We start from the raw sequence: 27,333 nt of genomic DNA, 5'->3' as shown, positions 1-27,333 counted from the left end.
TGCCAACCTGGGTTTGCAGTGCGACAGGCATTGGGACATCCGCCCAACTGCAGAGCAAGCTCCCATTCTCCTCTGCGGCTGCAGATATTCAAGGCCGTGGGTCGACGTCGTATCGCCCCGGTCCTTCCGCGGCCCGGATGGGAAGCTTATTAGGTGTACTACTGCACACACCAGTAGGCCTTTGCTACCAGGTATAGTACGTAACATTGACCCAGATCCATTACTGCACTGTGTATGGACGGGACCCCCTTGCCCAACCTTCCTGACCAGGTCCCTGCGCGGTATGCTTCGGAGTGCCGGTTGATGCATTGTCAGGATCACGGCTGCGGCACTCCCCGCGAGATGCAGGCAATCTTTCTGAAGCATGGAAAGCGCAACGTACCTTACATGAGCGGCGGGAAGGGACTAAGGCCATTTGGGAAGCCTCGGACCAGGAAGGCGCCAGCGAAGGCCATGGCAAGCCCCAATTTGCGCTCGGCAGAGCACTCCAACTCCTGTACGCAATATTCCGTAGTTAGGTAGATGCTTCCTCACCTCCAACATACTGTGTAACGGCGGATGCCAGTCAGTCCTCGTTGGTCTTCAAATGTCGCATTGCTCTCAAGGCTCCGTAGTCCGTATCACGGCCGCGAATCCTTCGGCATCCGCATGCCACTGGCCAGCAAAGGGAGCCCCCCAGTCCACGGAGGGTCCCCCTTTGTTTGTGTGGCCGACCAGAGCTGCCAACGGCAGGCACAGGGCAACTGCAGCTCGCCCTGTGTGCTGCGCAACGGCAGCAACGACAGACACGGCAGCACCTCCAAGCTGGAGCCTCGACGATCCGGAATTGCGGTATTCGCGATCACGGCGTGCGGGTCGTCCGACGGCTGCCGCAGCGCCGCCGGACTGTCCCCGGTTGTTGAGAGAAGTGCGTGGGACCCAGCCGGCCCCGCCGTCGTGCTGCATCTCAATGGCACTGCACTGCGACTTCAATGCGAGGGCAGCACGCGGGCAGGTTGCAGCCCCCCTGTTCTGGATGTTCTAGCCCCTCGCACAGCTCAGCGCGACAGGCAGGCGGCCACCCTGTCAAGCTCTTTAGTTAGGAGGGGAAGAGGCGGAAGTGTTTCCGCGCCCCACCTACATACGGTGTAACTCAGTGTAATGCACCATTACGACTCTGGTAGTGTAATGGACGTATCCGTACCGTGAACTGACTAGTGTAGTGTAAGACAACGGCCTCACCCTTGCAAGCCGCAGCAAGCCAGCACAAGCTTTCCATGTGCGGTTGCTGGCCGCCGATCTGCCCTCTCACACATAGCAGCAGCGTCTCCCACGATCGGGCCGTGATGCTCTCGTCCAACGCCACGGCGGCTCGATATCTGTCAGCGCAACACTCCTCGGCCGGCCGCCCGTCCCTCACAGCGGCCCTGGGCGAGGAAATTTCTCCCGGCCGGTCTTGCAGAAAGGCTTCTAGACAGGACAGTCGGCGATAGCTTCCGTCCGGCCTCTTCCCGCCGCCCCTGGAGGATCACCGCGGACGAAGAAGCCAGTTTGGTCCACGCCTTGTGTCGACCACGTCCGGTGCCAGCCCTGAGCACTGTCGGATGCCTGGATCTCAGCCGCCTCGGCCGGCCATGGCAACCTAAGAGACTGCTGTTGCTGTGTCCTACTCAGTTTGAAGCCGGCGCTTCGAGAACCGAGTTCCGAGGACGAGGGCAGTTGGCGACTCACCTCCGTGTTACACTGGCTCTAGACTGTCACAATCCCCTGCCGCGGCTCGCCTCAACGTACAGCATTGGTCCCGCCACTCTCCGCTGCCTGGGCCGGCGCACAGTGGTGTGTGGTGATTTATCACCTACAACCTACCCCTTGTGGACGCGCGGTCTCTGCACCATCTCGAGACACTGTTTCCTTGGCACCTCCGGTGATATCTCTCCCAAGGTTTATTTGCCTCACTGGTGCACTCTTGGCTTGATCATGTGAGCGTGTCGGGCATATTGTCTGATTCAACTTGTGCGGAACCACCACCCCGAGATACTTCATCGTCCCGAGCCAGTCTCGCGGACAGATATCTCGCTTTATCTCTCCCCGCCCATTTCTCTCGCCACCGCTATGGATCCGGCAGAGCCGCCCGCAAATGCTGGCTCTCCGACAGAGCCACAGCCACTTCCATCCCCGCCGTCAACGTCGGGGATCAAGGCAGAGAAACCGCCACAGAAGCCCCCAAAGAAGACAACGGTGAGGAAACGGACTAAAACTGGGTGCCTAAGTGAGTTCGGTGTCCCATATGCATTGTAGGCATCGCTGGTCCTACCGGCGGTACTAAACCCCGCCTCCTAACACTCCATCTTCTAGCTTGCAGGAGACGCCGCATCAAGTGTGACGAAGGCAAGCCGACTTGCAACAACTGCATCAAGTCCAAGCGAGAATGCGAAGGATACAGCCAAAGACTTACTTTCAAGGAGCCGCTGGGATCGTTCCCCCCTGCCCACCTCTACGGGCATCCCGTCTATCACCGGCAGGTCCATGAAGCACTCGTCAATGCTCAGATCACAGCGGCGCAGACCAAGTCCGCATCATCTCAGGGATCACTCGCAGTCATCGCCCCTAAGCCTCCGCCCGTGGACTACTCCGGTGTCGCATCTACACCCTTTGCGCAAGGGTACGGCGGCCTGACTAACCCGCCAGCCGCCGGGGCGCCTCCTTTCCTCCCGCCACAACAATTGCCGAGTCCCCCGCTTTTAGCTCCCGACCACCAGAGCAACTTCTTCGACCGCCCCCCGCCTCCTCTGCATGGAGAGCCACCCGCAGATGACGATTTCTTCGGCGTTCCTCCGCCGCTTCAAGGATTCGAACACGACCCCAGTCTTACCGGCCTCCCGCCGGGCTACGTATCACACCACGCACCCGTGTCAGGCCCGGAGCACCCGCAGGTCTTCCCCCAAAGCAGCGTCCCCGGTGCAGACCATCAGGTCTTTGAACGTGAGGCCTATTGGCAGTCAGACGATGAAGCATCCATGGTCGAGTCGGACGACGACGCAGTTCCGGACCATCACGTTCTCCCTCTCGAGTCGCACGATGTCGGTATCGAGTTGGCCAGGCGTTTGGAACCGCATCACGATGTGTACGGAGTGCGCATCAGATCGTTCGCTCCCTTGGCTGACGAAAATATACTCGACACGTACACGCCATCGTCAGCTAGCTCGCCCTTGAACGATTCCCAAACGGCGGCTATCTTCTGGTACTTTGTCAACGTCACGGGCCAGAGCATATCAGTCTACGAGAGACAGCCGTTTGACCCCGCGTCACTCTTCGAAGGCCGTCCTGCCCCTCAGCAGCGCCAACGTATATGGACGTGTCAGTATGGCCCAACCGACCGTGTCAGGCATTCCCAGCGTGCTCATGCTTCTTTGGCAGATACCTTCCCCATCATGGCGTTCAATCATCCAGCACTGATGCAGGCGATGCTTGCGCTGGGCAGCCTGCAGTTGGCCAAACTTCAAGGCTCACCCCCTACGGCGGCCATGAAACACTACCACCTGAGCTTGCGGAGAGTGGCCAAGAACTACCAGAGTCCCAACAGGCGGTCGCAGCCAGCGACCCTTGCCGCCACGCTGTTGCTCGGCTTCTACGAGGTTTGGAACTCGGACCACGACAAGTGGTGTAAGCACATGTGGGGAGCCCGCGCCATCATTAAGGAGATCCCGTTTGGGCGGATGACCCGAGACCTGCTCGCCTACCGTCAACGGCAGAGGGAACAGGAACTTCGGAACCACCAATGCAATGAATTCTGCTTGGGCTCGCATGGGGATCCCAGCCGGGACCCCTCAGCAGTCGATACCGAACTGCTTTTCCAGCTCACCGGCCAGAGAGTCGACTATGGGACCAGCCGTGGCGGCGCGCTCGATGACTCGTCCCGACCGTCACGTTTCACCCAGCGCGACGCCGAGACTTACGAGCAACTCCGCGACCTGTACTGGTGGTACTGCAAGATGGATGTCTACCAAAGCTTCCTCGGCGGAACACGGCTCTTGTTAGTAAAACGCGATGCGAACTTTTTGGCCTGTTTTCTTGCTGACCAGTGCCAGGATGGACTACCAGCAATGGACACAGTGCGTGCCTAGGGGCCCCTTTGGGAAGATCGACTCGATGTAAGTACTCTCTTTGATGGCATAAAACACCCTCGGGGTCCCGGTATCTTATCATTCCCGCAGCTTCGGAACGTATGATTTCACCATCCTGTTACTGGGAAGGTTAGCCAACTTTGCGTCCCGGGATCTGGCCCGGAAACGCAGGGCGAGGAGAGCCCAACCTCCCCAAGGCCAAGGCCCGGGGATGGGTCGGGGCCAGTCTCCTCCATCGTTCCCAGGCCTGATGCCCAGCTCGGGCCGCGTTACGGTGCCGAGAGGTTTCAGCCCGCCCCGGGAGTCGTCCCCGTCCAACGACTCGGCCGAAGACATGGACTTTGACGCCTCGACCGCCCAGGCCATGCGGGAGTGGGATGACATCCGGCAGGCATTCGAGGTCTTCCGGGCACGTCTCGGTCCCGACTTTGAGCCCATGAGCCCGGACTTCGCGCCGCCCGAGATGACGCCGTTTGGACCGGCCCTGATGTACCGGACGTATGGCATCGCGGGTATCTGGATGAACTATTACATGGGCCTCATTATGCTGCACAGGGCGCACCCGTCGATGCCGCCGGTCGCCGTGGTTGCCGCCGGCATGGCGGCGCCGCAGACGGGGCACTGGGCGAACGAGATCGCGCGAATCGCCGCGGGCTTGCACGAAGACACAACCCACGTGGCAGCCATCAGCACGCTTGTGGGCGCCGCCTTCATCGAGAGTTCATTCCCACTGTTTGTTGCCGGCGTGCAGGTAAACGCTCACCCTTCCACTGCCTCCCCGCCCGCCCAATCACAAAGAATAAAGAAAAGATCAACTAACCCGGCGTCAGTTCCGCGACCTCCAGCAGCGGCACTGGTTGGTCCGCCGGCTGCACGACATCGCGCGGCTCACGGGGTGGCAGTCGGCGCGGCAGATCGCCGAAGGGTGCGAGTCCGCCTGGATCAAGGCGGCCGAGCTGGGCCGCGGGCCGCCCTACCACAGCCCGCCCGACCTGGGCCCACTGTTCCCGGACTCGGTGTGGAACCGGCCGCGCCGGCTGGACCGCCGCATCCAGGAGCTCGAGGCCGGCGACAGCAGGCTCGTGCTGGCGCAGTCGGAGCGCGCGCACTACGCGCTCGGCTTGCTCAGCGTGGAGCAGGATTTGGATACGTTGGATATCGATGATGATGATGATGCTGAGGGGCCTCAGGGCGGGCAGGGGAAGAGGGGTGCTGGGTGAGCCGGGGAGCTGTGCTTATGGGCGTCGGGATGGCCGATTGGATAACAGGATGGTTGTCCTGGATTTTGGGATCAGGAAAGGTAGTGAGTGGTTTCTGACTTGCCTGCTGTGCTGTAACGGTACCACACTGGGTTGATGATATCCCGGGATCTGGCTGGGTCGCTGCGTCCTTTTTTTGAGTAGTGGGTTGTCTGAAGACGAAAAGGCACGCGTCCCGGGGGGGGGGGGGGGGGGGCGGGGAATCCAGAACAGGATTCAGGCTGGGAATACACGGTTGTTTGTGTCGTCGTGGTCTCTCGCTTCAACTGTTTGACATCATCACGGGCACTTTCACCTTGATGTGGTAAGATCTGGCCCGAATAGGGAGGCTAAACCATCGGCAGGGCTGCATGTTTATCTTCCCTGCCATCTCTTCCTCTGGGAGTTCTCGTACCCCACGTCTTTTATTAAGTCTAACATGTAGATAGATCAGTTAGCCGGCAGCCTCTCGACGACGGCGGCCATCTCCTCGTCTGTGTATATTCTGAAGCCGCGCTCCTTGGTGACGCTGGCCAATTGCACGTTCTTGGCGTCCAGCTTCTCCTCCATGACCTGCTTGAGCGTCTTGAGCACCAGCGTCTCGGCGTCGGCGATGGTGAGGGACTGTAGAGAGGGAGGGGAGACGGGTTAGCATGGTAGGTTCGACAAAATTCGGTTCATACACAGATATGTATGTATATGTTCATATATACCTTGTGATACTCGTTCTGCAGCTCGGCCTGGGCGCCCTCGCTCCCGCTGCCGATGGCCTTGGCGTCGTAGCGGTAGAAGGTGCCGGACGGCTCGGCGTGGTAGAGCGACGGCCCGTCCTCGTCGTAGCCGGCGATTAGTAGGGCGACGCCGAAGGGGCGGCTCATGACGCTCTCCTCGCCGTCGGCCGACTCGCCGAAGCGCAGGGCCAGGTCGCAGATGGCCTGCGTGCAGCTCTCGACGCGCAGCGGCTCGTTGTAGTTGAAGGCGTGCGACTGGCACTCGATGCGCGCGTGCTCCACCATCGACCGCGCGTCCGCCTGCAGGCCCGACATGGCGCACCCGATGTGCCGGTCGATCTCGACGATCTTCTCGACCGACGACGTCTCCAGCAGCGTCGACGTCACCCGCTTCTCGACGCCCAGGATCACGCCCTCCGACGTGGCCACGCCGATCGCGGTCGAGCCGAGCTTGATGGCCTCGAGCGAGTACTCGACTTGGAACAGGCGGCCTTCGGGGGAGAATGTGCTGCGCGGGGAGGGGAGGCGAGGTCAGTTTTCGGGCGGTGGGGTGAAGAGAGGGAGGGGCTCAGCGATGCGCAAGCGGGCAGCGGGCAGCGGCCAGTGAATACGTACTTGATGCCCCGGTCTTGAGTGCCAGTTGTTAGCTTAGTTCTTGTACATGAAGCTGCACTGCGCTAGACCTGCGCAAGACTTGAGGGGGCCACGCACCGTATTCCGATCTTGCCATAAACATCTTGGCGGTGTTGTTGGGTTAATGGGCGGATGTTCAGTCAGGGTATCACGTCCGGTTGTGCTCGAGCAGCTCAGCTCAGGTCGTAGGAAGGAGAAACAGGATCGCAATCGTCGAGGGGTGGGTTGTCGGACAATGTGTGGAAGTGTTTGTGATGTGAGTTGAGGTTGGCCTGGGATTGGCACGCAGCTTGCAGCTCCAGGCACGGCAGGTCTACGAAGCTCTCCAACCCCGGTCAGGCGGCCAACGGCCTTGCGCTGCCCCCCCGGTCGGTATTAACTTAACGACCCTGGCTCGAACCCCACACCCTCCGCTGGAGACACGCTAACTAGTTATGACCTAGTTTTTCCTAAAGCGGCACAGAGCCGACCAGACCAGCGCGTCGGCTTGTCGCGCTTCTTGGGGTGTAATCCCTTACACGATTCCGTCCAGTAACTACCGAACTACACCTTTAACTGCCTCAGACTTGATAGTGGGTTGCTGGTCTTGCACCAACATTCCATCTCGACGATCCCACACGTCCACAAAAAAGATCACAGCGCCACGGCGACACATGCGTGCGACGGCGACTGCGACTGCGCACCGCCAATGTAGAGAGAGCCCAGCATGTCGTCGGCGCCCAGACCGTCGACATACGCCGAAAAGCGCAGCAGCGGCATGGCAGGCCTCGGCGACCGGGGCTCTGCAGCCTCTGGCGGCTCCGGCTCGGCCTCGTCGCACACGCGCCCGCGCATGTCGGACGGCCAGGGCGGCGGTCTCAGGACCGAGCAGAAGACCAGCAGCAGCCGCTATGCCGAGTCCACCCACAAGCGGTCCACGTCGGGCCATCCCAGCTCGAACCCCAACGCAAACCCGCGCTCCGCCAGCAGCTCGTTCGAGGAGCGCCGCACCGAGAAAGTGCAGGTGACCACGCGCGAGACCATGATGACCCGTACGCGGAGCCCTTCACGCCGCAGTGCGGCCGCCGAGAAGAGCAGGACGGCCGACGGGCCCAAGCAGCGCGTCTCAGATCCGCGGCCGAGGGAGGCCCGGCAGGAGACGCCCGTTCCAGGTACGCCTTCGTGTTGCGCCTTGCGCCTTGTGCCTTGCTTGAGAAGCCTATTAGTGCCATACTAAGATCAGAGGAACTCAAGACAAACCCCATCCCGCTCCATGGGAGCCCGAGGCGACCTTGCTCCCCCATACCACGGCGCCGCTGGCGTGCCGCATCTCGATCCCCCCGCTCGCCTCGGCCGCCCCCTCGACCCTGCAGCCACGGCCGCTGCATGAGCTATCCCTCGAGGCGCAGGAGGCCGCCATCATCGAGGACCTCCTTTTTGCGTTCATGGGATTTGAGGGCCAGTACATCCGCTTCGCAAAAGGCTACAACCCCTTCGAGGAACGCGACCGCCTGTCCGGGCCCCAATGGCGCCTTCTGCACGGCCTGGACCCCAGTCTGCAGGATCTCACCCTGTCCATGCTGCGAATGGCCAGCCACTATACCGCACTCGAGACTTTCGTCGACGTGCAGAGCCGCGACGAGTTTGGCTCTGTCAACCACGCCCTGTGCGCCTCGATACGGAAACTGCTTCACGAGTACCTGGTCATGGTTGCCCAGCTCGAGACTCAGTTCCTCTCTGACGACTCATTTACTCTGCATGTGCTCAACCTGCACATACTTCCGACCAGCCACATGATGGCCCAGCTCTACGCCCTGGCCCATGAGCTCCTAAAACGGAATGCCCTGCTGGACGAAGAGACGGATGAATCCAGTGACAGCAATGATGACTTCGACCATATTCTCGAGCAGCTTAGGGAAGGCGGCGAGCTGGTGCCGGGGAATATGACGGGCAAGAAGATATGCAAGGGCGGCGTGGTGCTGGGCGTGATCACGAAAAGGCTGGAAGCCATGTCGGGAGACCCTGCCGCCCGCGCGCTGCTGACGACGCTCCTGCGCGATGCCAGCCGTCCCTACATGACCATGCTGAACGAGTGGCTGCACCATGGTGCCATCAATGACCCGCATTCCGAGTTCCTGATCAAAGAGCAGCGGAGCATCCGTCGGGAGAGGTTGGAGCAAGACTACACCGACGAGTACTGGGAGCGGCGATACACGATTAGGGATCACGATGTCCCCCCGCAGTTGGAGGGCGTCAAGGACAAGGTTTTGCTCGCCGGCAAGTACCTCAATGTGGTCCGGGAATGTGGCGGCGTCGACGTCAGTCTGCAGGTCAGGGACGTGCCTACGTCTTTCGACGACAGCCGGTTTCTCGACAACGTCAACAACGCCTATGCCCACGCCAACGAGTCTCTTATGCGGCTGCTCCTGACGGCCCACGAGCTCCCGGCGAGGCTGCGGTCGCTAAAGCACTACTTCTTCCTCCATCCGTCCGACTATTTCTCGTATTTCCTCGAGCTGGGTGCTTCCGAGTTGCGCAAGCCTGTCAAGTCGGTGAACACCGCCAAGCTGCAGTCCCTGCTTGATCTCGTGCTGCGCCAGCCCGGCAGCGTAGTATCCCTGGATCCGTTCAAAGAGGACGTCAAGGTGGAGATGAACGAGATCACCTTGATCAAGTCGCTCCAGCGGGTGGTCAACATCACGGGCATGGAGCAGGGCGAGACGCTCCAGCTATCGTCGAGTAACCAGCCACTCGAGGGGGACAAGAACGCGAACGGCTTCACCTCGCTGCAACTCGACTACGCCGTCCCTTTCCCCGTCTCACTTGTCATAAGCCGCAAGACCATCTGGCGCTACCAAGCGCTTTTCCGCTATCTGCTCTCGCTGCGTTATCTGGAATCCCAGCTATCGACGACCTGGCAGACACACACGAGGGGGTTCGTCTGGTCGTACAAGTCGTCGGCGCCGAGTCTCGAGATCTGGAAGCGCCGGGTGTGGACATTGCGCGCGCGTATGCTCGTGTTCGTTCAGCAGCTGCTGTACTTCTGCACCGCCGAGGTCATCGAGCCGAACTGGCAGAGCCTGATGGCGCGTCTGCGGGGGAACGATGGTGGCGCCGGCGGCCCAGACGGCGAGCCGGACGGTTCAGCCACCGGCGTTACCCGCACCGTCGACGAGCTGATGCAGGATCATGTGGACTTCCTTGACACTTGTCTGAAGGAGTGCATGCTGACCAACAGCAAGCTGTTGAGGGTACGGCTTCTGCTCCTTTTCCCCCTCCCCTCACCCTCCCGTCCGCACTTCAGCTTCCTCATTGCTCTAACCAACCCACACAGATTCACTCAAAACTGATGCAAACCTGCACCGTCTTCGCAACCTACACCAACTGGCTCTCGCGCGAACTTGAGAAGGCCGATCCGGACCTGTCCGGCACCACCAAACCACCCAACATGACGCCCGAACAATGGCGCCACTTCCAATCCATCCGCTCGCAGAAATCGTCCTCATCACACCAACAACAGCAGCAGCAGCAACAACAACAGCAAGACCCGAACTCCTCCTTCCCAACAACAACATCCACCGCCGAACCTGCCGCCGCAGCCGACGCCCGCATCGCCGAGCTGTTCGACGTCATTCGCAAGTGGGAGACCAACTTCAGCCGCCACCTGCAGATCCTGCTCGACGCCCTCAACCACTACGCCGCCACCGAGACCGTCGTGCTGCTGAGCCTCTGCGCCCGCCTGAGCACCGCGAACCAGGGCACCGAGTACGCCGGCCTGCGGAGCGACGAGGATGGCCTTGTTGTGTAACGGCGCTGCGCACACACCGTGTCCGGGGGTGTAAGGGGTAAAAGGGAGGTTTACCGGGTTCTGATTTTTTTCTGGTTTGGTTTGGTGGTGTGTGTGTTCCGGACATTGTAAGGTGTCTGCCTGTCTGTCTGAATGAACGAAGCAAATGATGATGAGATGAGATCGGATGAGACATCTTCTTGACCGGCCCGGGATCAGTCGTCACGCGAAAAGGAGTGGTGATAGAGGGCGCTAAGGCAGGAGGGCGGTAACATCCAGAGCAACTGGCACAAGGCTAAGGGCGGAATCCGGACTGATGTTTTGGCATTGGGACCTGCCTAGTATACATAGCATAGTGTACGCTTGCCAGGATTTATACGTGCCAGCGGCTCGGATTAGAGGAAGCTGAACCCGGCCACTCGCTGAGGTAGTTGACAGGGTGCTGGAGGAGCATGAACGTCAGGCTCAGTCAACCAACTCCCGCCAGTCCATTACTGACTACCCAGCCCGTTTGGCTTTCTCCATGCGGATATGAGATTTTACATCTCTCTGCATCACCCTCCCCACGCGTTCATTCAAGAACATCAGGACTAGAAAGCCGAGGGTATCACTTATGATCTGGTCTCAAGCAACCGCACCTACCTAGACTGTGTCCAGGAGTACATCCGCCACATCGAAAATACTTCTTGACATAATCATTCCTTCAACCATCCGCCGACGCGCTGTCTTCCCCAGCCAGTCTAGAACCCAAACACGCCACCGCCCCATCAGTGACCCCTCGTGCCTCAACCAGCATCAGACAGATGGAAACGGAAACGCAGGTGGAGGAGGAACAGACGGGACAGTCCAGGTGTCAGTGCCCTCTTTCTTGACTCCATTCACTGCATTCCCACCCAAAAAGTCCGAGAAGGCTGAGAGGACCATTGGCATCAACGCCCTCACCGCCCATCCCCCAGAGAGAGGGACTGCCTTTCTCTCCTCCATCAATGCCTCCCTTTCCACCTCCCACGACTTCACCCCTTGTCGTACTTCCCCCCAACCCAGCTAAGCCCACGCTCAACGAGTCGAGTCGACTGGTCCTCAAACAAACCACAAACACACACACAGAGCACCCCCTGAAACGCTCGAGAGACGGACGGCCACATCCCCACCGTCGACCGCCAGCGCACCACCCAGCAATACACACCCCTGACCAGAAGGACAACAGAACCTGCAATGGCATACCCCATGACTTGAACAGCACCCACCCTTCGCAAGGCAACGTCCAGAGCAATGAGCAACAACCACATCGGCTGCTCTTCCAAGTCCACGCCCTGACTCTTGTTATCGGGGGAGTCTAAGATACACTAAAGCGAGCAACTAACTGAAAAGCCATTAAAGTTCACCAGGCGAGGAGAGCCAAGACGCTCAAGACATGGCAAACAATCGACACCGACCGGCCGACCGACTCGAGAGACGACGAAGGGGACCATGCTGCGGGTATGCAGACACCGCTAATCGTCGCGAATCGCAACCGCGGCGAGTCAAAAGTTAGTCTTTGAGTCTGACTTCGCGCTAGACTGTGCTTCCGCGGACAAAACGCCGCCCGTTGTTCGAGGCCCAGACCGGCCGCGAGGTCATCATTTTGCTGACACTGGCTCCGACATTCCCGGTTCCCGCTCGCCTGATTCACTCCAGGCTTCCAGCCTCAACTTAGTAGGTATAACCCAGGTTCTTTGTTTTTTGTTCGCCAACAGCACGAGCAGGAACGGCAGGAAACGAAGGCAGATCTAGAATAATATCATGACATCAACCGAGTGAGAGGAAGGTTTTTCCCGGTTCATTGCTTTACTTACTGGCCGGCTAACTGATACCAGATTCTCATTGATTCGATCAAGTTGTCTTCGCTGCTCTTGACGGAGCATCCTCAGTCATGACCGCATCAGCGCAGGCATCATTTGCCGTAGGAGAGGCGTGCTGCTTAGCCCGAAAAATACCACCAGCCTCAAAACGACAGGGCCATCACCGTGGTCATGCTAACGGCAAAAGAAAGGGAGACACTGAAAGAAAAGACAAAACACGGAAAGACGAACAGAACCAGGCGAAAACGAAGCAAAATGACTTGCAACCGACCAAATGCAGACGAACAACTACCGGGGTATTTTTGCGCCAGGGGTATATCCAGCCGTAGGGTATTTCTCTCTTTTCCTCGCAAGCGACGTGAAAGCCATCCGCGTCTAAAACCTCGCGGAACTGAAAAACCATGAAATCTAGCGAAATGGCCCTGGGTGAGGACCGGGGTATCCTGAACTGGTTGAATGAGACGTAGAGGGCCGTCCGCTGTCGGCGGACTGCCGGGGATGGTGGCGAGGCGTGACGTCGCCGGGTTGCGGGACCGTGAGCTTGTCCATGCCGTTTCCATACACGTGGCCCGACGACCACGGGTTGTGGTCCTCGTCCGGAAGATTGACGCCGCTGTCATTCCACGGGTTGCGGTCGGCATTGAAGCTGCGGGTCGACTCGATCGAGATGAGCGACGACTTGGACACGTTGCTGGACCCCTTGAAGAAGTTGGCCGCCGACTGCGAGCTGTTCTTGCGACGGTCCAGAAACGACGAGATGGATGACATGCTGCCCGGCTTGCGCAGGCAGGCAAGTAGGCTTCGTTCACGGGCAACCTCCTCGCCGAAGGACGACCTCGTCGGCGAGTCGGTCGTGACCGGGGGAGGGGCGTGCTGAAGCAGCTTGGAATCGAAGAAAGGCAGCGATTCTTCGAAAGTGTCTGACTTGGGGCGGGGGATAGCGCCCTTGATGACGACGGGTTCCACTCCTGCCGTGGCGAACTCGGTATCGAGAAATTCCATGGCGTCGCGGAGGCCGCCGGTGTTGTTGCGGGTGAAGGTCCAAAGCAGAGTAACCGTGGCGGGCGAGCCGTCCTCGGTACGCTCCTCGGGCTTTTCGTGGACGGTCAGTTCGACTTCATACTGATTCTTGAGCTTTGGGACTATGGTCTGGACGAATTCGGGAGACTCGAGGTGTTTGATCAGGGCGGTCGACCGCTCCAGGACCACCTCGTGCTTGTCAGGAACCATGCCCTGCGTCACGCGCTGTCAGCAAACACGGCATGGGGAGAGCATGCTTCACGGAGTGGCAATTACCAGGAACTCATCAATGCACTTGGGCACGAGCCATTGGGGACCAGTCACAGTCACCTCGTCGCTCGCCTGCTCGGTGCTAGGGAAGATGATCTTGCAATTCCACGTCCTCTCCAGCTCTTCGATTTCCGGCAGACGGGCCAGCAGCTGGCGGTGATAAAGACGGTCGACGCTGACGACCTGGGAGGTGAACTCGGAGTCCTTTCCGCCAAGATGGTTAGCAGTTGCGAGACCAAAAAATCAAGAGACGAGGTGCTCACTGCTCGATCGACCATCTCCAGAATCTCGCTCTTCACGAGCTCGAGGTTCTGGGCATTGCGAGCCGGGGTACGGCAGATGACGTTATCCACTCGACTGTCATCGTCCTCTCGGCCCAAACCACCTATTTGCGTGATTAGTTAGCAAGTATGGAGAGCTGGCCGGGCTGAGAGGCTTACCGCGGTCCATGGCATTAGAAAACTTAACGAAGACAGAATGCTTCTTCATAATGCGCTGGATGTGCTGTCCGCCAATGCCGATGATACGCTTGTGGTACTGGTCAGGGACGTGAAACGAGATGGAGGCCGGCATCTCCTGCTCCACCATGGTCAAGCCCTGCTTGAGGGAGTCAAACGACGTAGATATAACCTCGATGTTGAAGTTATATTCCCCGAAGTTGTCAAACATGATCTGGACGCTGCTCTGACCCATGATCTTGTTGATCTTGCCGTTCTTCTTTCCGCTGACGAATTCCTTATGCTCGTTTGCAAGCTCAATCCTGGCCCGGATCTGATAGGGTGTCTGCACGGCGAACTTGATCTGGGCGATGACCAGGAGGGCATCCTTAACAGCCTCGTCCGAGCCCGTAATGGAGAAGGTCTGCCGGTCGAACGAAACGTCGGCATCTGAGTTAGCGCAGATGTCGCCGAGCATCGTCCTGATCTCCTGGTTGCTGGGCTGACGGGGGTCCAGCTGCGCGACCATCCACGACGCAGTATAGAATTGTCCGACCTGGACTCGGGGTCAGCTCAGTGTCCGGTGCACACATGGGCAGATGAAGATGCCTTACCAAGGCCATCAGCTCACGAAGAGAGCGCTCTACATGCAGGTTTTCGACGGCCTGAACGCGCACCATGCCCTTTCTCGAACCCAGCGGCGGGAACATGATGAAGGCACCGTTGGCCTCAATGATCTTCCGCACCTTGTCCATCCGGCTGAGCAGGATGCTGTCAATCTTGGCGGGGGGGATAGGAACGTCCTTGGCAAACAATCGGATTCGGGAGAGAAGCTCATGGATGCGGAACTTGGCCTGCTCGATGGCCTGAGGCGTCTCGCCGGTAATCAGGACCCGGGAGGGGTCCCGGCGCTGGGCATTGGGCGGACAGTAGCGGTAGCACGCCGAGAACGGCGGAGGGAAGTAGATGGCCGTGTTCGTCATAGACTCGATGAGCTTAATGTTTTTGCGGTTGCGCCCACACAGGAGTTGGTGCATGGAGTGGTCAAACATGACGGCATCCACAACCCTCCCGAGCTACGTCGCCGTTAGCACAAGAGCTTTTCACCGTGCCCGGCAGGATCTGGGTAGACATACGAGCCGGTCAATGTGAATAAGCACGCGCGTCTTGGCGTGCTCAGAGGACAGATAGTCACCGTAAATGGCTACTCTCCAACGCTGGTCCCGCGGCAGCTCAACCTCGCCGTTCAGGCTTCCCACTGGCGGGCTCAGCTTGGGGCCGAGCAGGAAGATGTCGACCCCGCAAGCCACCGAGGTCTCGTCCAGGAAGTCAGTCACCGACTTCTTCAGAACGCCCTCGGAGAGGTTGGCGACAAGGTGCCCGTCCACCACGACTGTCGTGCAACGCTGCAAGGGGCGGTGCACGAGGTTAGCTAAGGAGCGGGACGGGGCGGCGGTGACGGGCGAGCAACCCACCAATGAGAGCGGCGTGTGGTTCAGGATGGTCTCCCGAGTCTGGTAAACCACATCGGGAGCGCCGGACAGGCACACAGTGGTGACCTGGCCACGAGCATTCTTGGGGGTGGTGGAGATGACGTGGGCCTCGATGGGCAGCGGATTCGACGTGATGTCCCTGCAGAGCTGTCGCAGCTGGGCGAGGTTCGCGGCATGCACGGGCAGCTCGTAGACGGGGACGTCGTCCGGAGCTTCCTCGGGATGCGTCCATCGCAGAACAGCGTCCGTGGTGGCGTGCAGGATGTCCTCAGTGTTGGGGCCGGCAAGGTCGGAAGCGAAGGGGACATTGAACGAGTAGTGGATGGGGCCGTCTGGTATGGGCGGGACAGCTATCGGAGGAGGCCCTTGAGCTGCGATGTCTCTTCGGGGATTGATGGCCGCCTGCATGCCCACGTTCGCACGCGACATGCTGAAGTTGGCCGGGCTCATCCGCTCGGGCCAGTGACGCATGTTTGCCAATTTATTCATGGTGAAGTTCGATGCCCGAAATCCTCCCTACGTCAGGGTATCGTGTAGTTCTCAAGGATTTACGCGTCGTGGGTCGTGGATGCGTGGGCGGTTGAGCTAAGGTGCCAGGGCGAGAGTGTTCGAGGTCGACGCGGGCCGGGTAGACTGGGGGAGAGGTGTGCAGGAACGGCACCGGCAGAGTCGGCGGACGAGACGAGGCAATCGGGGCTAAATGAGAGAACTGATTTGAAGTAGAGAGACGCCAGGCCCAGCCTCGAAATCGGGGCATCCAGGAAAAACAGACAGGGGGAAAAAATTGGGTATCTCAGGGGGAGGAAGGGTAGGTCACTCAGAAACGAAGAAACAAGGAGCAGGAAGCTGTCGTGTGCTCAAGTCCTTCCCGCGATCTCCAAGTTGTTGTTCGGGGAGGGGAAGGAGGTGGAGGGAGGAAAGACGGTGACGGAGAGGGATTGGTGGATGGAAGCTGATGGACTGAGGCAGTGGAGATCCACCTTGCCCACTAAAACGCCGTCCGTGGTTGCTGGCACTGGGCCTGGCCAAGCCTGGCCGATCCAGGAAGGAGTGGCGCTGGCTCGTGCGCCGACTAGACTAAGGTAGGGTTCCTCCGTGCGCTCACGCGGTGCTGCAGTGCTTTTGGCGGGTTCGAGTTTGGAAAGCCCGAGTCTATTTCGCATGTATGTACATACCAGCTTCCTTCCTCTGCATCAGTAGAATCTAGAATTCCACAGAATCACCAACCTTCAAGCTGATGCGTTCCACAGGGAAGAGACTTGCATGCCTTAATTTGTGCGAACAGAACATGGGAAAGAACAGATACGTGCGTTGCACGAGATTCACCGTTGACGTCCGGCGTACCCGAAGCCTGGCGACATCGAGAGACCCTGGGCCGGCTGCCACACTTACACTACTGTACACTACGGATACAATCCTGGATAAACCCCTTGTTACCGCGCAGCGGTGAGTTCAGGATAACACGTATAACACGGAGTAGTGCAAATGTACGATCCTCCCTCATCTCCAGGTCCAATGCTGCACTTCTACTTGGAAGTTAGCTGCATCGCTCGGCGGCGGTGCGAGACAAGTCCCCGCCGCGACTCGGGGCTTTGGCTTCGAATTGTCCTGAACCAGATCGAAGCCTCTTTCGGACAGCTTTCTGAGTCTCGTCAAAGCAAGCCACTGAAACATAACCTGCATACCCGGTAGGGTACCTATGTACGGATACTGTGTCGTGACAAGGCGAACAGAGCTCAAGACGATCTCGCTCCAGCCAGACCCCTGTCCACGTAGCTTGGACGTTGTGTATTGCAACGATCCCGGGTCTCGATGTTGCTGGATGGGAGCTTGCAAGTGGAGCCGCTCTGCCTTGTTGTGACGTTGTGCTTCCCCTTGCTGTGCTGCGCCACAGGGTGGACGTTAAAGAGGTCCCGCCAAGACTAATTTCGGCCAATTGTCGGCAATGTTTTTACAACGTTATTACGTAGCCCCGATCGCCAAGGCGTTTGCACTATCGCCAAGGCGTTTGCTCTATCGCCAATGGTTAGTTCGCCGGGGGTACGAGGGGCGGCGCCAGCCCCCTGCTAGTTAGGGTTTAGGTTATAGTTAGGGTACGGGTTATCCTTGTTTTCTTTTTTTTCGATTTGGTTGAGGTTTCGTAGAGTTGTTGTTGCGAGTCTTTGCGATTTTGTCTTGTCGATGATGTTGCTCTGTTGCTCGAAGTCGTGGCTGCCCCGTTCACCCTTGGCGATTTGTAATTACTTGTACGCGGCAGTCTCCGAAATTAGTCTTGGCGGGACCTCTTTAACGACGACCCGGCACAGATCAAACCCTCTCTGTTCAACTTGCCCGCCAATTCGGCCATGGGCTCTCTGACCATTCTCGCTGGTGCCAAGTCGCCGACACGAGGTGCCTGCCTCCCGACCAATGTCCAGCCCTCTACGGTTTGCGGTGTTGCGTTCAGCTGTCAAGGTAACTTATGTAAGTTACTGGCCAAGCAGCGGGGAGCCCCTCTCAGACCCATGCAGCCTTAGCTCCAAGAACGGAATACTCCGGACGCGCAGTGGCGTTTCTGCTGGACAGTGCGAAAATGGGCACTTCGGATGCCGCTGCCATTCCAGACCAGAAGCACGCCCATTCCTGCTCTCCATCAAACATCGAGAAATGCATACCAGCGTTTCTTCACCCACCAGCCTCGGCGATTTCGGTCTCCCACTGCATTACTCTATTGTGTATAGGTGTACAGAATAGGTACACTAAAGCAACAGAACATAAATTAATTGGCGTGCCAATCACCCCCTGCGCGTGCCCGCTTATGGAACTTGCGCAGAAAAATAGCCAAGGTCCAACTTGTCCCGTCAGTGGACACTCATTTACCACCGCGTATTACGAGATGGTGGCAGTGCTGAGCCACCAACTCCGGCAACAAGCCGAGAACCGAACTCTGCATGCAGCTTCCTTGGCTTGGGCTTCCTTCCCCGGAGATTGGAGCAGAGACACAGAGCGGAGCCGGAGACAACAGCGCGGCCGAGAGACAGTTTGGTCATTACCCTCCCTCGCTAACCAACAAAGCGATTTGAATCGTCACTTCGTCCGTCCCGCGTCTGTTTCCCGAGTGAGGTACACGAGGGGGAAGGGCACTCAGGTATGCAGCGCATATGCATGTAAGACACATTACATTCCGCAAAAGGCAGGCAAGCAGAGCCAAGTGATACGCTCCAAGCCAGGTCGGCTTGCGGTCTCTTTCCAGATGTCACCTGATGCTGTTGTAATCATGTAATCAAACCCCCCGGCTGTGAGAGACTCGGGACGAGCTCGGCAGCAGCAAACCTTGAGGCAAGGACCCGCATGAGAGCTCAGTGAGAACGGAATGCTCAATGTCTCCCCTCCGTATACCTGCACGAACGCCCCCTCTGCCCATCTGGACCAATTCAGCATCGTAGGAATCCCACCCTGCCAAGCACGACAGAATCGTGATATCGGGCAATTTCGACCCAGTGTCCCCTTGCCCAACCCAAGCTCCAAATGCAAGTCCAGCCAGATTCATCGCTACAATAACTATACATAATCCCACAAACAGCCCTTCGCGCCCGTCACAACCCAACCGTCACCCACCGACTGCATTCCATGCTAGGGGGGCGTCTACCGCATCTCCCGATACCCGTCTCTCGCCAACGGCGGCCGATCCAAAAACACCACCTCCTCGTCCTCCCTCCCCTGCGGAGGAAGCGGCCGCCCGTAGTATCTCTCCGCCGGCGGCGGCGGTGGCGGCGGCGCGGGATACTCGCTCCGCACGGCCGGCGCGGCTCCCTCGCCGGGGATGACGCTGTACGCCCTCGGAGCCGCATGTGGAGGCGGCGGCGGCATCGGCCTCGTCATCGTCTCCCTCCTCACATCGGGATACCCTGCTGGAAGGGAAGCGGGAGCATAGTCCGCCCGGCGGGGTGGGTACTCTCTGAGTACTTCGTACCGGACCGGGGCCTCCGCGGCAGGGCGCACGCTCGCTGGTCTCAGCGGCGGTGCGTAGTCTCGCTCCGGCACCTGAACGGCTTGTTCATTTGGCCCGAGGCGTCTCTCATAGGCAACGGGGACTTCGTAACGTGCGGCGCCGTCTGCTGGGCGCGCGCTGGCAGCGCGGTAGTAATCACGCGGCATGCGGTCGTCGCTGGGCGGCTGGATCCGCTCGTAGGTGGGTGGCACGGCGTCGTAGCGATGCGGTTCAACAGGTGGGCGGACGCTCGACGCGCGAGCCATGTATTCCCGCCCAGGCTCCGGCCGGGCCGGCAAGTAGTCACTCGGCGGGGGCGGCATGGCGCTGCTTTGACGGGCATCTTCGCGGTAGGAGTACTCGGGTTGCGTCACGACGCGCCTGGGGACTGCATAAGCCGGTGAGGCCGGGCGATAAAGGATTGCGTCGTCATCAAACGTCTCGGGCCGGCGAGAGAGTGCACGCGGGGGGAGCGCTCGCTCGTAGGGACCCCTGGGTTCCGCCGTTACCTCCTCGCGAACCACGGTTGCTGTCCGCGCCGGTTCCAAATACTCGCGGCCGAAAGAGTCGATGATGACGCGTCGGGGTGGCGCCCTCGGCGGAGGCATTGCTGCAGGCGGCCGCTCGTAGCCGGCCGGCGACTGCGAGCGGTCGGGATATGCAGCGGGACGGACACTCATCCTCGACGCAGCATGCCCGTCGCGGTAGTAAGCAGCATCCTCCTCATACGGAGCCTCGACGAGGCGGGCCGCAGGCCGCACGGTACGTACTTCCCTTGGAACATATTGGGCGGGCTCTGGTCCGGGCGGATAATGGCTCGAGGGGGGGGCTCTGTGATCATCGTAATAGACTCTCTCGTACCTCGGCGAAGTAACGAGGATGGGCTCTTCGTGACGAGAGCCATAAGGATCAACTCGTTCATAACCAACCACGCGTTCTTGCCTCACAACCCTGGGATGGTAGCGCTCCTGGTACCCCTCCTCAACCGGCATTCGTTGCTCAAACCTAGGCTCATCATCCTGGACCTCCAAAGGCTGTTGTTGCGAATGCCGTTGGCGCTTGCTGGGGCGAGCATACTGAGGTGTCAAGGGAGAGGGCGACCGGGGTTCCGGCTTGATGTACGGCGACGCGGCCGCGGTTTCAGCGGCTAGCCGGTCAGCTTTTCTCTTTTTCTTCTTGTTTTTCTTCTTCTCGGCAGTTCTGCTGCCCTGCGGCGAGCTGTCCGGGCTCGAGCCATTGGAGCCTTGCTTTCTCAAGGCAGTAACCTGGGGCGGTGCGACTTGAGGGCCGCCGCTGGGTTGACCTGACGCTAGCTGCGGCTCGCTTGTGAGTGCTGCATGTACCGCATGGGTGGGTTGAGGGGCGAATGGGGAGAGGTCATGGGCGCGGATCACAGGGGGCTCGCGAGCCAGAGCCTCGCCGAGCGACCGCTCGTTGACCTGGGCAAAACCGTGTGCGTCGCCCTGCTCCCTGTCACCTGCCCGACCGGAAGACTCCGTCCTACTCCCAGCGCTGCTCTGTCCCGCGGGCGCGGCCTCGGCCGCTTGAGGCTGGTAAACCTTTGAAGAACTACTAGCGCCGATGGACAGACCAGGGACTGTTACTTCGGCAGCCAAAGTGCCTTGATGAACCGGTGCGGACGCACTAGGCAGTGGTTGAGGCTGCGGAGAAGCCGCCCCAGGTATGGTCGGAGCGGGCAGCGCGGCGGGCAGCGCGGCGGGCTCAGCTGGTTGTGGTTGCGCGACAGGTTCGAAATCGAGCTCCGGCTCGTAAGGCGATCCTTCCCGCATCTCTTCATCCTCAGACTCGTTGGGTAGCCGGGCTGCCATATTCGACTCGGGCGTGTCATGGCGGCTGGAGTAGAAAGAGTTATCATCATCAAATGAATCGCTCGATGCTGAGCCGTTAGCAGCTGTGTCGTCAGTAGACTGGGCAGGCGGAGTGGCGTGGACCAGCGACATGGCCTTTGCCAAGATGTCGGCGACGTCAAGTTCAGCCAGCTGCTCCGATGCCTTGTTGGCAGCACGGCGCTGCTCAAATTGCTCCTTGAGACTGCGCTCGATGCGCTGTCGCTGCAGCTGGATTTCGGCCTTGATCAAGTCGTCAGACTTTTCCAGAAGAACCGGATTGATCTCAGGCTTTCCAACTTGGCGCGGTTTCGCGCCGCTCGAGGCTCGCGACAGCGTGTCGAGGCCCGGCAAGCTCGAGCCCATATTTACCTGCGCCAGCTGCTGGTTTGCTTGGTAAGACTGGAGATTGTCAATTACGGGGCGGCCGCTGTTTGCAGTGCTCCTCGCAGCGACTGACTGCTGCGTTGTGGGAGCGGGAGCGGGTGCGGATGTGGATGCGGCTGGCGCGTTCTGGCTTTGGGCACCAGCTTTCCCCACGAGATGGGATGGCTTGATGCGAGGATGCAAACCACTGATGACCTCGTCGCGGAATCGCAGTAGCTTACTGTACTGCTCGATTTCGCGACGTTCATCCGGCGTCAGCGACGGCATCGAAAGAGCATTGCCTTCTGGGCCTAGCCCCGGCCCGCCGCCTGCCGCCATCACTCCCACAGCTGCCGCTTCAGCCATTTTGATGGTGCGCGTTCCTGGCGCACGCGAAGCAGGTTCGTGTCTTCAAATTGACGTCTCAGCGCGTCAACACGCCATCGAACCGGGGTTGAAATAAAGCGATGCGATGGTAATACACAGTAGGAACAATAGCTAGACCGAAGCTGGTGGGGAGATTGATGGTCGACGCTGCCTTTTCCACAACAGAATCAGCACGAGAAAACTGTGTCGGAGGAGGAAGCTTGACAGCGCACGGTTCATGCGCAGCAAGCCCAGAGTTTACTGTGAATGTTACGGATACGGAAAGTTACTCTCAGTGCCAAGACATCGAGTTCCTTCATGAGAGTGGGCCAGTTACCTACCTGTATTCCGTAGTTAATCGTGTGGGTCGCTTGGCTTAACAGTGACCGGTCTGAGTCAAGTCCCTGCCCCCGGTCGATCATTCATTCCCAGTTAATCGACGGGTAAAGGAGGACAAGAAGCCGACTCTTGCTCGTTACCACCAGTAGCGCTGTTAGAGTTAAGATACAGGGCAGTTGCTAACGTTGCTGTTCCACTGGTTGCTCTCTCAAGGCACCTTTTCCGCTCTCTCTATTTCGAAAGAGGCTGCAACGCCGTCGGCGGCACAGCGTCATTCTGTCTGGGTTCAGCCAACGGCGAAGCACAGGGACAGAAGGGGCCGAAGTCTTTGTTGGCAATCTGAGAGGATTGGATCTCCATAAACTGCATCCAGCTTTGGAAAGAGTTAGAAGGCTTTGCATTCGATGGGGGCAGAACAACACTGTGCCGACGGGGTGACTCCCCCGAGACAAGTCTTCTTTTTGTGAGTATCTTGAAAGGCAATGTGTACATCCGTACAGAGCAATCGGTATCTGACCAGAGACAGCGACGTCGACAACTGCCTCTATCCAAAAAGTGAGTCGAGCCCATCTGCCGTGCTTGGGGGACAACCTAAACTGAGACGGGCAACCAGGCGCCAAGGTCCACGATCTCATGGCCGATCTCATCGACAGGTACTTTGTCACCCACCTGTCTCTTCCATGGGAAGATGCGGTGCGGTTGCACAAAGAATACTACCAGAACTACGGCCTGGCCATTGAGGGGCTGGTCCGGCATCACCAGATCGACCCGCTCGACTACAATGCCAAGGTCGACGACGCGCTCCCGCTCGACGGCGTCATCAAGCCCCGGCCAGAGCTCAAGCAGCTGCTTGCCGACATCGACAGGAGCAAGGTCAAGCTATGGCTTCTGACCAATGCCTACGTCAACCACGCCAAACGGGTCGTCCGGCTGCTCGGCGTGGAGGAGTTCTTCGAGGGTGTCACCTACTGCGACTACGGCACAGTCCCGCTGGTCTGCAAGCCGCACCCGGACATGTACCATAAGGCGATGCGGGAAGCCGGTGTTGAGAAATACGAGGACTGCTTTTTCGTCGGTAGGTTGGCACAAACACCGCCCTACATTGGCGCACCGAGTCTGTAGAGCACCAGACTGACGCTCCGACAAGACGACTCCTACCAAAACTGCAAGGCCGCACATAGCCTCGGCTGGAAGGTGGCCCATCTCGTCGAAGACGATGTCAAGCCTCCGCGGACGCCGGCCTGCCAGTACCAGATACGGCATTTGGAGGACCTGCGGACAGTATTCCCGCAATGTTTCAAATCGGGCAACGCCGGAACAAGCTGAATGCAACTGGGGTACACAGACGCGCAGGCGCTCATACACCGTAGACATATTTACACGGTAGAGGTATAGACCGGCCCGCCTCGCTGCGGCTGCCATGTTGCTGATATCGGCTGAAACGCTGGCCGTAGCACACTGATGATTTTGCGACGCCTAGTGCTGCCTGTGTTGTACTTTGAAGCAACGCCGAACTCCGTGTCAGATGCCTTGACTCCATAGTTAAATCCAAGCCCGCCCAAACCAACTCCAGAACCGGCCTCAAATCCAAAGAACCAATGCCCAAAGCCGCTCCGAAACAGCGCCCTCATGCAATTCGTCAAAGTGACAGGACACCGTCACTCCCTCAATATTGTCTTCAGCAGCCTGTCCAGCTGCGAGAGCACCTCTTCCTTCTCCTTGACCGCCTCCAGACGCTGCGCTTCGAGCGCGGCGATCTCCTCCTCCAAGTCCTGGATCATCTGCAGCTGGTCGCGCTCGCTGTTCTCGAGCCCCGGCAGCGCCGACACGAGCGCCTCGATCAGCCGCGCGTGGTTAACCAGGTCGGTGGCGATCTCGGCCTGGCCGGCCTGGAAGATTTGCGGGTCGAGCGTTTCCACTGGGAAGGAAGACGCAGCCGTTAGTTTCGGGCTGGTACGAGGAACGATGATGGAGGAGGGGAGGGGAAAGCGCATGCACCTTCTTTGGGCTGGTCCGCCTTGAGGTCTGGAATCTTGTCGTTGGGGCCGAATTGCTCAAGGTCGTGGTGGCGCTCGACGTAGTAGAAGCCAGCGATGAACATGGTGCAGAGCTAGATGGACATCGGAAGTTGGTTCATGGACTCCAGCGACGGCGGGGCAAGACACTGGGGATCCGGGTGTGCATACCGTGTCCATCGCTTCCTGGAGCTGGGTAAGAATGTCCGCCATATCGAGGAGGACGGTATTGAACTCGCTGAAGCGCTACCGAAGTTCATGCATGAGGGAACCTCAGTGGGAGAAGGTTAACAACAGCAGCAAGGAGCTTTGTTGAAGGAACCTTGGTGGTTGCGATTCAAGTTGGACGAGTTCGCGATAAGATAAGGCTCCACCTTGCACGAACCTGGAAGCTTTAACGTTAACCCAGCAGCGCTGAATGGCCAATCCGGCAGGCAAGGATTAGTTAACATTATCCGTTTTGGCAACCGATTCCAAGGGCCCCATCGCTCATGATGTCTGGCTCTCATCTTTCCAGAGCAGAATAGTGTACGGTCTTCAGGATGCGCGTCTGTCTTTTTCGTGGGCTTGCCGGCCCCCGATCTACCCACCCCGCTGTCCGACGCTCCATCTTGACGGCCGCATCCGCCGGGCCCACCCCCGAGTCCTCGCAAGCCGATGCCACGCAGCTCACACAACAACAACATAACCCCCAACCCGAAGTTGCCCCCAATTCTGATTCCCCAGCCTCACCCCCAGCAGCAAACTCAACACCCACCCAACCGCCCCTAGTCTACCCCTCGGCGCCCTCCCCGCACCACACCGACCTTCGCTCCTTCCTCGCCCACGCCGCGCGCACCAACCTCTCCCCGACCTCGACCGTCTACGTCGGCACGCACTACGAGTACACGGCCAGCCTCGCGCTCGCACGCTACGGCCTCTCCCTCCGCCGCGTCGGCGGCGTCGCCGACGCCGGCATCGACCTGCTGGGCACCTGGTCGCTCCCCACGCCCGTGCCCACCGACCCAGCGCGACAACAACACCACACGGTCCAGCTGCGGGTGCTGGCGCAGTGCAAGGCGGTGCAGCGGCCCGGGCCGCACCTGGTGCGGGAGCTGGAGGGCGCGTTCGCGGCCGCGCCGGCGGGGTGGCGGGGCCGGACCGGGGTCGTGGGGCTGCTGGTTGCAGAGAAGCCCGCGACGAGGGGGATCCGGGAGGCGCTGGGGCGGAGCCGGTGGCCGATGGGCTTTGTGGCCTGCTCGAGGGCCGGGAAGGTGGAGCAGTTCCTGTGGAATCGGAGGGCGGAGGAGGAGGGGCTGGAAGGCTTGGGCGTGGGGACGAGATACGCGTTGGATGGGGAGAAAGAGCTGGTGTTGACCTGGAGAGGAAGGAATTTGCCCTTCGTGGAGGGGGAAGCGGCAGATGGGTGAGGGTGGCTAGGGGATGTGTGCCATCAGCGATGAATCGGTGGTCACGGCCGCACGGGGTTAGAGGTAACGCTTGGAGGCGACTCCAGACTGGGACGCGACGACCCACGACTACCTTGCGGTGGTAAGAGTCACGTAAAGCTCATTGTCTCGTTTTATACCGTTCCTACTTGCTGACTTGGCAGCTCAGGGCATAACCAAGGCTAAACACAACGTGTCGGTGGCTGCAAGAAAGCGGCTCGCTCCGAGGAAAGCCCTGTCGCCAGGAGACAAGTCTTGGGACTATATCGACACAAGAATTACCAATAAGATCGACCAAATCATAGGAGTCCGATCCCAGTTTATCCAACGACGTATCCTGACCCAAGCAGCACCTTTCCAAAACGGCAGATCGCCCAACGCGCCGGCTCAGTCGTCCCATATCGCCTGCCTCGCCTTGGCGATCTCCTCCTCCCGCTTCCGCTCCTTCTCCTTCTCCTCCTCGCGCTTTTTGCGCTCCTTCTCGCGCACGGCCCTATCGTACGCCTTCTGCTCCTCCGTCCGCTTGGGCGCCCGCATACCCAGCGCGCTCGCGATCATGCGCTGCGCGACCGCGTCCGTCTTCTCGGGCCGCCTGGTCGGGCCCTCCGCGGCCGATTGCCTGCCCGCAGGCGGCGGCGGGGCGGCGCCTGAGCCGTCGAAGGGGGGGGTGTTGCCGAAGCCCGGCGCTGGTGAGAGAGCGGAGGGCGAGAGTGGCCGCTTCGTGGTGCTGGCGACGGGCGACAGGGGGGTTGGTGGCGGGGCGGCGATGCCGGCGGTGCTGGTGCTGGCGACGGGCGTGGCCTCTGCGTCTGAGGCGACTGCGTCGCTGTCGTCGTCGGCTTCGTCCTCCCAGCTGTCCGCGACGGGGCTGCTCTTCTTCTGCGGTCCTGGGCGGCGCGGTTGGGAGGTTGCCGCCGCGGTTTTGTCGAGTTCGGCGGTTTTCAGCGACAACTTGGCGATGCTGGATGCGATGTCGTCCTTGGATTTGGGTGCCATGATGAGGGAGAAGAAAAATAACGATATTGACTGTATTTGTTTTGCTGGGTCATTGAAACCTTGCTAAGGAGGATTGGTGTTGAAAAGAGGACGCGAGCAGAGACCAGAAATGCTGGGGCTCAAGACAACAAGGCGACAATGTGAGCTGGATGGCAATGATGACGTGGTGTCCGGCATGTGCATCAAAAAAAAACTCTGCTCATTTACGCACGAGTTGAAAGAACAAAATGTTGCTCATTATACGTATGTGATCTGAGCCCTCAGCGTTTGCATCTCAAGCCGACCTGATGAACGTACAGCCGCAATGCGCACATGCAGCTGGCGTCTACGGAATGCTGTGGAGGCAATTCACATGAAGACAAAGAGCAGACGGAAGCCTTGCAGTGCGGGGGCGGGGAAACCGAGTCTCGAGGCGAGCGGGAGCAGGGCTATAAGGCTCACCCGAGGACAAGGAAACGCCCATGCGATGAAGAGA

The 27,333-nt window shown here is 59.4% G+C and overlaps 9 protein-coding genes across 9 annotated transcripts; 4 read left to right on the top strand and 5 right to left on the bottom strand.

Annotated features, from left to right (window-relative positions):
* The first annotated feature begins 1,782 nt into the window (after positions 1-1,782).
* THITE_2115656 (uncharacterized protein) lies at positions 1,783-5,550 on the top strand. Its single transcript, XM_003653286.1, has 5 exons — positions 1,783-2,248; positions 2,335-3,336; positions 3,397-4,012; positions 4,068-4,130; positions 4,194-5,550. Exons 1-5 carry the CDS (start codon positions 2,092-2,094, stop codon positions 5,266-5,268), a joined length of 2,913 nt encoding a protein of 970 aa, XP_003653334.1. The 5' UTR covers positions 1,783-2,091; the 3' UTR covers positions 5,269-5,550.
* Positions 5,551-5,685: 135 nt separating this feature from the next.
* THITE_2150567 (uncharacterized protein) lies at positions 5,686-6,808 on the bottom strand (the record flags this gene model as incomplete). Its single annotated transcript, XM_003653285.1, has 4 exons — positions 5,686-5,965; positions 6,055-6,580; positions 6,688-6,700; positions 6,784-6,808. The coding sequence occupies 4 exons, from the start codon at positions 6,806-6,808 to the stop codon at positions 5,792-5,794; spliced, it is 738 nt and encodes a 245-aa protein (XP_003653333.1). The 3' UTR covers positions 5,686-5,791.
* Positions 6,809-7,198: 390 nt separating this feature from the next.
* On the top strand, positions 7,199-10,708 carry THITE_2115651 (uncharacterized protein). The gene is made up of 3 exons (XM_003653284.1): positions 7,199-7,856; positions 7,939-9,935; positions 10,019-10,708. Exons 1-3 carry the CDS (start codon positions 7,412-7,414, stop codon positions 10,490-10,492), a joined length of 2,916 nt encoding a protein of 971 aa, XP_003653332.1. The 5' UTR covers positions 7,199-7,411; the 3' UTR covers positions 10,493-10,708.
* A 1,498-nt stretch (positions 10,709-12,206) lies between these two features.
* Positions 12,207-16,183, bottom strand: THITE_2115648 (uncharacterized protein). The gene is made up of 7 exons (XM_003653283.1): positions 15,515-16,183; positions 15,176-15,445; positions 14,654-15,115; positions 14,043-14,595; positions 13,866-13,987; positions 13,609-13,806; positions 12,207-13,545 (listed from the first exon to the last, which is right to left on the bottom strand). The coding sequence occupies exons 1-7, from the start codon at positions 16,019-16,021 to the stop codon at positions 12,721-12,723; spliced, it is 2,937 nt and encodes a 978-aa protein (XP_003653331.1). The 5' UTR covers positions 16,022-16,183; the 3' UTR covers positions 12,207-12,720.
* Positions 16,184-18,975: 2,792 nt separating this feature from the next.
* Positions 18,976-22,355, bottom strand: THITE_2115645 (uncharacterized protein). The gene has a single exon (XM_003653282.1). It carries the CDS (start codon positions 21,713-21,715, stop codon positions 19,157-19,159), a length of 2,559 nt encoding a protein of 852 aa, XP_003653330.1. The 5' UTR covers positions 21,716-22,355; the 3' UTR covers positions 18,976-19,156.
* A 106-nt stretch (positions 22,356-22,461) lies between these two features.
* On the top strand, positions 22,462-23,898 carry THITE_2115644 (uncharacterized protein). The gene is made up of 4 exons (XM_003653281.1): positions 22,462-22,883; positions 22,947-22,975; positions 23,034-23,495; positions 23,568-23,898. Exons 1-4 carry the CDS (start codon positions 22,825-22,827, stop codon positions 23,744-23,746), a joined length of 729 nt encoding a protein of 242 aa, XP_003653329.1. The 5' UTR covers positions 22,462-22,824; the 3' UTR covers positions 23,747-23,898.
* Positions 23,899-24,078: 180 nt separating this feature from the next.
* Positions 24,079-24,648, bottom strand: THITE_2048755 (uncharacterized protein; the record flags this gene model as incomplete). The annotated part of the gene is made up of 3 exons (XM_003653280.1): positions 24,079-24,338; positions 24,419-24,530; positions 24,607-24,648. The coding sequence occupies 3 exons, from the start codon at positions 24,646-24,648 to the stop codon at positions 24,079-24,081; spliced, it is 414 nt and encodes a 137-aa protein (XP_003653328.1).
* Positions 24,649-24,847: 199 nt separating this feature from the next.
* On the top strand, positions 24,848-25,968 carry THITE_2115639 (uncharacterized protein). The gene has a single exon (XM_003653279.1). It carries the CDS (start codon positions 24,978-24,980, stop codon positions 25,842-25,844), a length of 867 nt encoding a protein of 288 aa, XP_003653327.1. The 5' UTR covers positions 24,848-24,977; the 3' UTR covers positions 25,845-25,968.
* Position 25,969: 1 nt separating this feature from the next.
* THITE_2115638 (uncharacterized protein) lies at positions 25,970-27,014 on the bottom strand. Its single transcript, XM_003653278.1, has one exon. It carries the CDS (start codon positions 26,856-26,858, stop codon positions 26,250-26,252), a length of 609 nt encoding a protein of 202 aa, XP_003653326.1. The 5' UTR covers positions 26,859-27,014; the 3' UTR covers positions 25,970-26,249.
* Between the last annotated feature and the right edge of the window lie 319 nt (positions 27,015-27,333).

This window comes from Thermothielavioides terrestris, chromosome 2, assembly GCF_000226115.1.
Source record: "Thermothielavioides terrestris NRRL 8126 chromosome 2, complete sequence".
NCBI lineage: Eukaryota > Fungi > Ascomycota > Sordariomycetes > Sordariales > Chaetomiaceae > Thermothielavioides > Thermothielavioides terrestris.
This window is presented reverse-complemented; position numbering and strand designations above follow the sequence as displayed.

Coding starts and splice junctions, on each gene's coding strand:
- THITE_2115656 (XM_003653286.1), top strand. CDS start 2,092: ATGGATCCGGCAGAGCCGCCCGCAAATGCTGGCTCTCCGACAGAGCCA. Junction 4,013..4,067: donor CTCGGCGGAACACGGCTCTT/GTTAGTAAAACG, acceptor GACCAGTGCCAG/GATGGACTACCAGCAATGGA. Junction 4,131..4,193: donor TTTGGGAAGATCGACTCGAT/GTAAGTACTCTC, acceptor TCATTCCCGCAG/CTTCGGAACGTATGATTTCA.
- THITE_2115651 (XM_003653284.1), top strand. CDS start 7,412: ATGTCGTCGGCGCCCAGACCGTCGACATACGCCGAAAAGCGCAGCAGC. Junction 7,857..7,938: donor GCAGGAGACGCCCGTTCCAG/GTACGCCTTCGT, acceptor GAGGAACTCAAG/ACAAACCCCATCCCGCTCCA. Junction 9,936..10,018: donor CCAACAGCAAGCTGTTGAGG/GTACGGCTTCTG, acceptor CAACCCACACAG/ATTCACTCAAAACTGATGCA.
- THITE_2115648 (XM_003653283.1), bottom strand. CDS start 16,021: ATGAATAAATTGGCAAACATGCGTCACTGGCCCGAGCGGATGAGCCCG. Junction 14,596..14,653: donor TTCGTGAGCTGATGGCCTTG/GTAAGGCATCTT, acceptor CCCCGAGTCCAG/GTCGGACAATTCTATACTGC. Junction 13,807..13,865: donor TGGAGATGGTCGATCGAGCA/GTGAGCACCTCG, acceptor CTTGGCGGAAAG/GACTCCGAGTTCACCTCCCA.
- THITE_2115645 (XM_003653282.1), bottom strand. CDS start 21,715: ATGGGCTCGAGCTTGCCGGGCCTCGACACGCTGTCGCGAGCCTCGAGC.
- THITE_2115644 (XM_003653281.1), top strand. CDS start 22,825: ATGGGGGCAGAACAACACTGTGCCGACGGGGTGACTCCCCCGAGACAA. Junction 22,884..22,946: donor CCGAGACAAGTCTTCTTTTT/GTGAGTATCTTG, acceptor GACCAGAGACAG/CGACGTCGACAACTGCCTCT. Junction 23,496..23,567: donor CGAGGACTGCTTTTTCGTCG/GTAGGTTGGCAC, acceptor CGCTCCGACAAG/ACGACTCCTACCAAAACTGC.
- THITE_2115639 (XM_003653279.1), top strand. CDS start 24,978: ATGCGCGTCTGTCTTTTTCGTGGGCTTGCCGGCCCCCGATCTACCCAC.
- THITE_2115638 (XM_003653278.1), bottom strand. CDS start 26,858: ATGGCACCCAAATCCAAGGACGACATCGCATCCAGCATCGCCAAGTTG.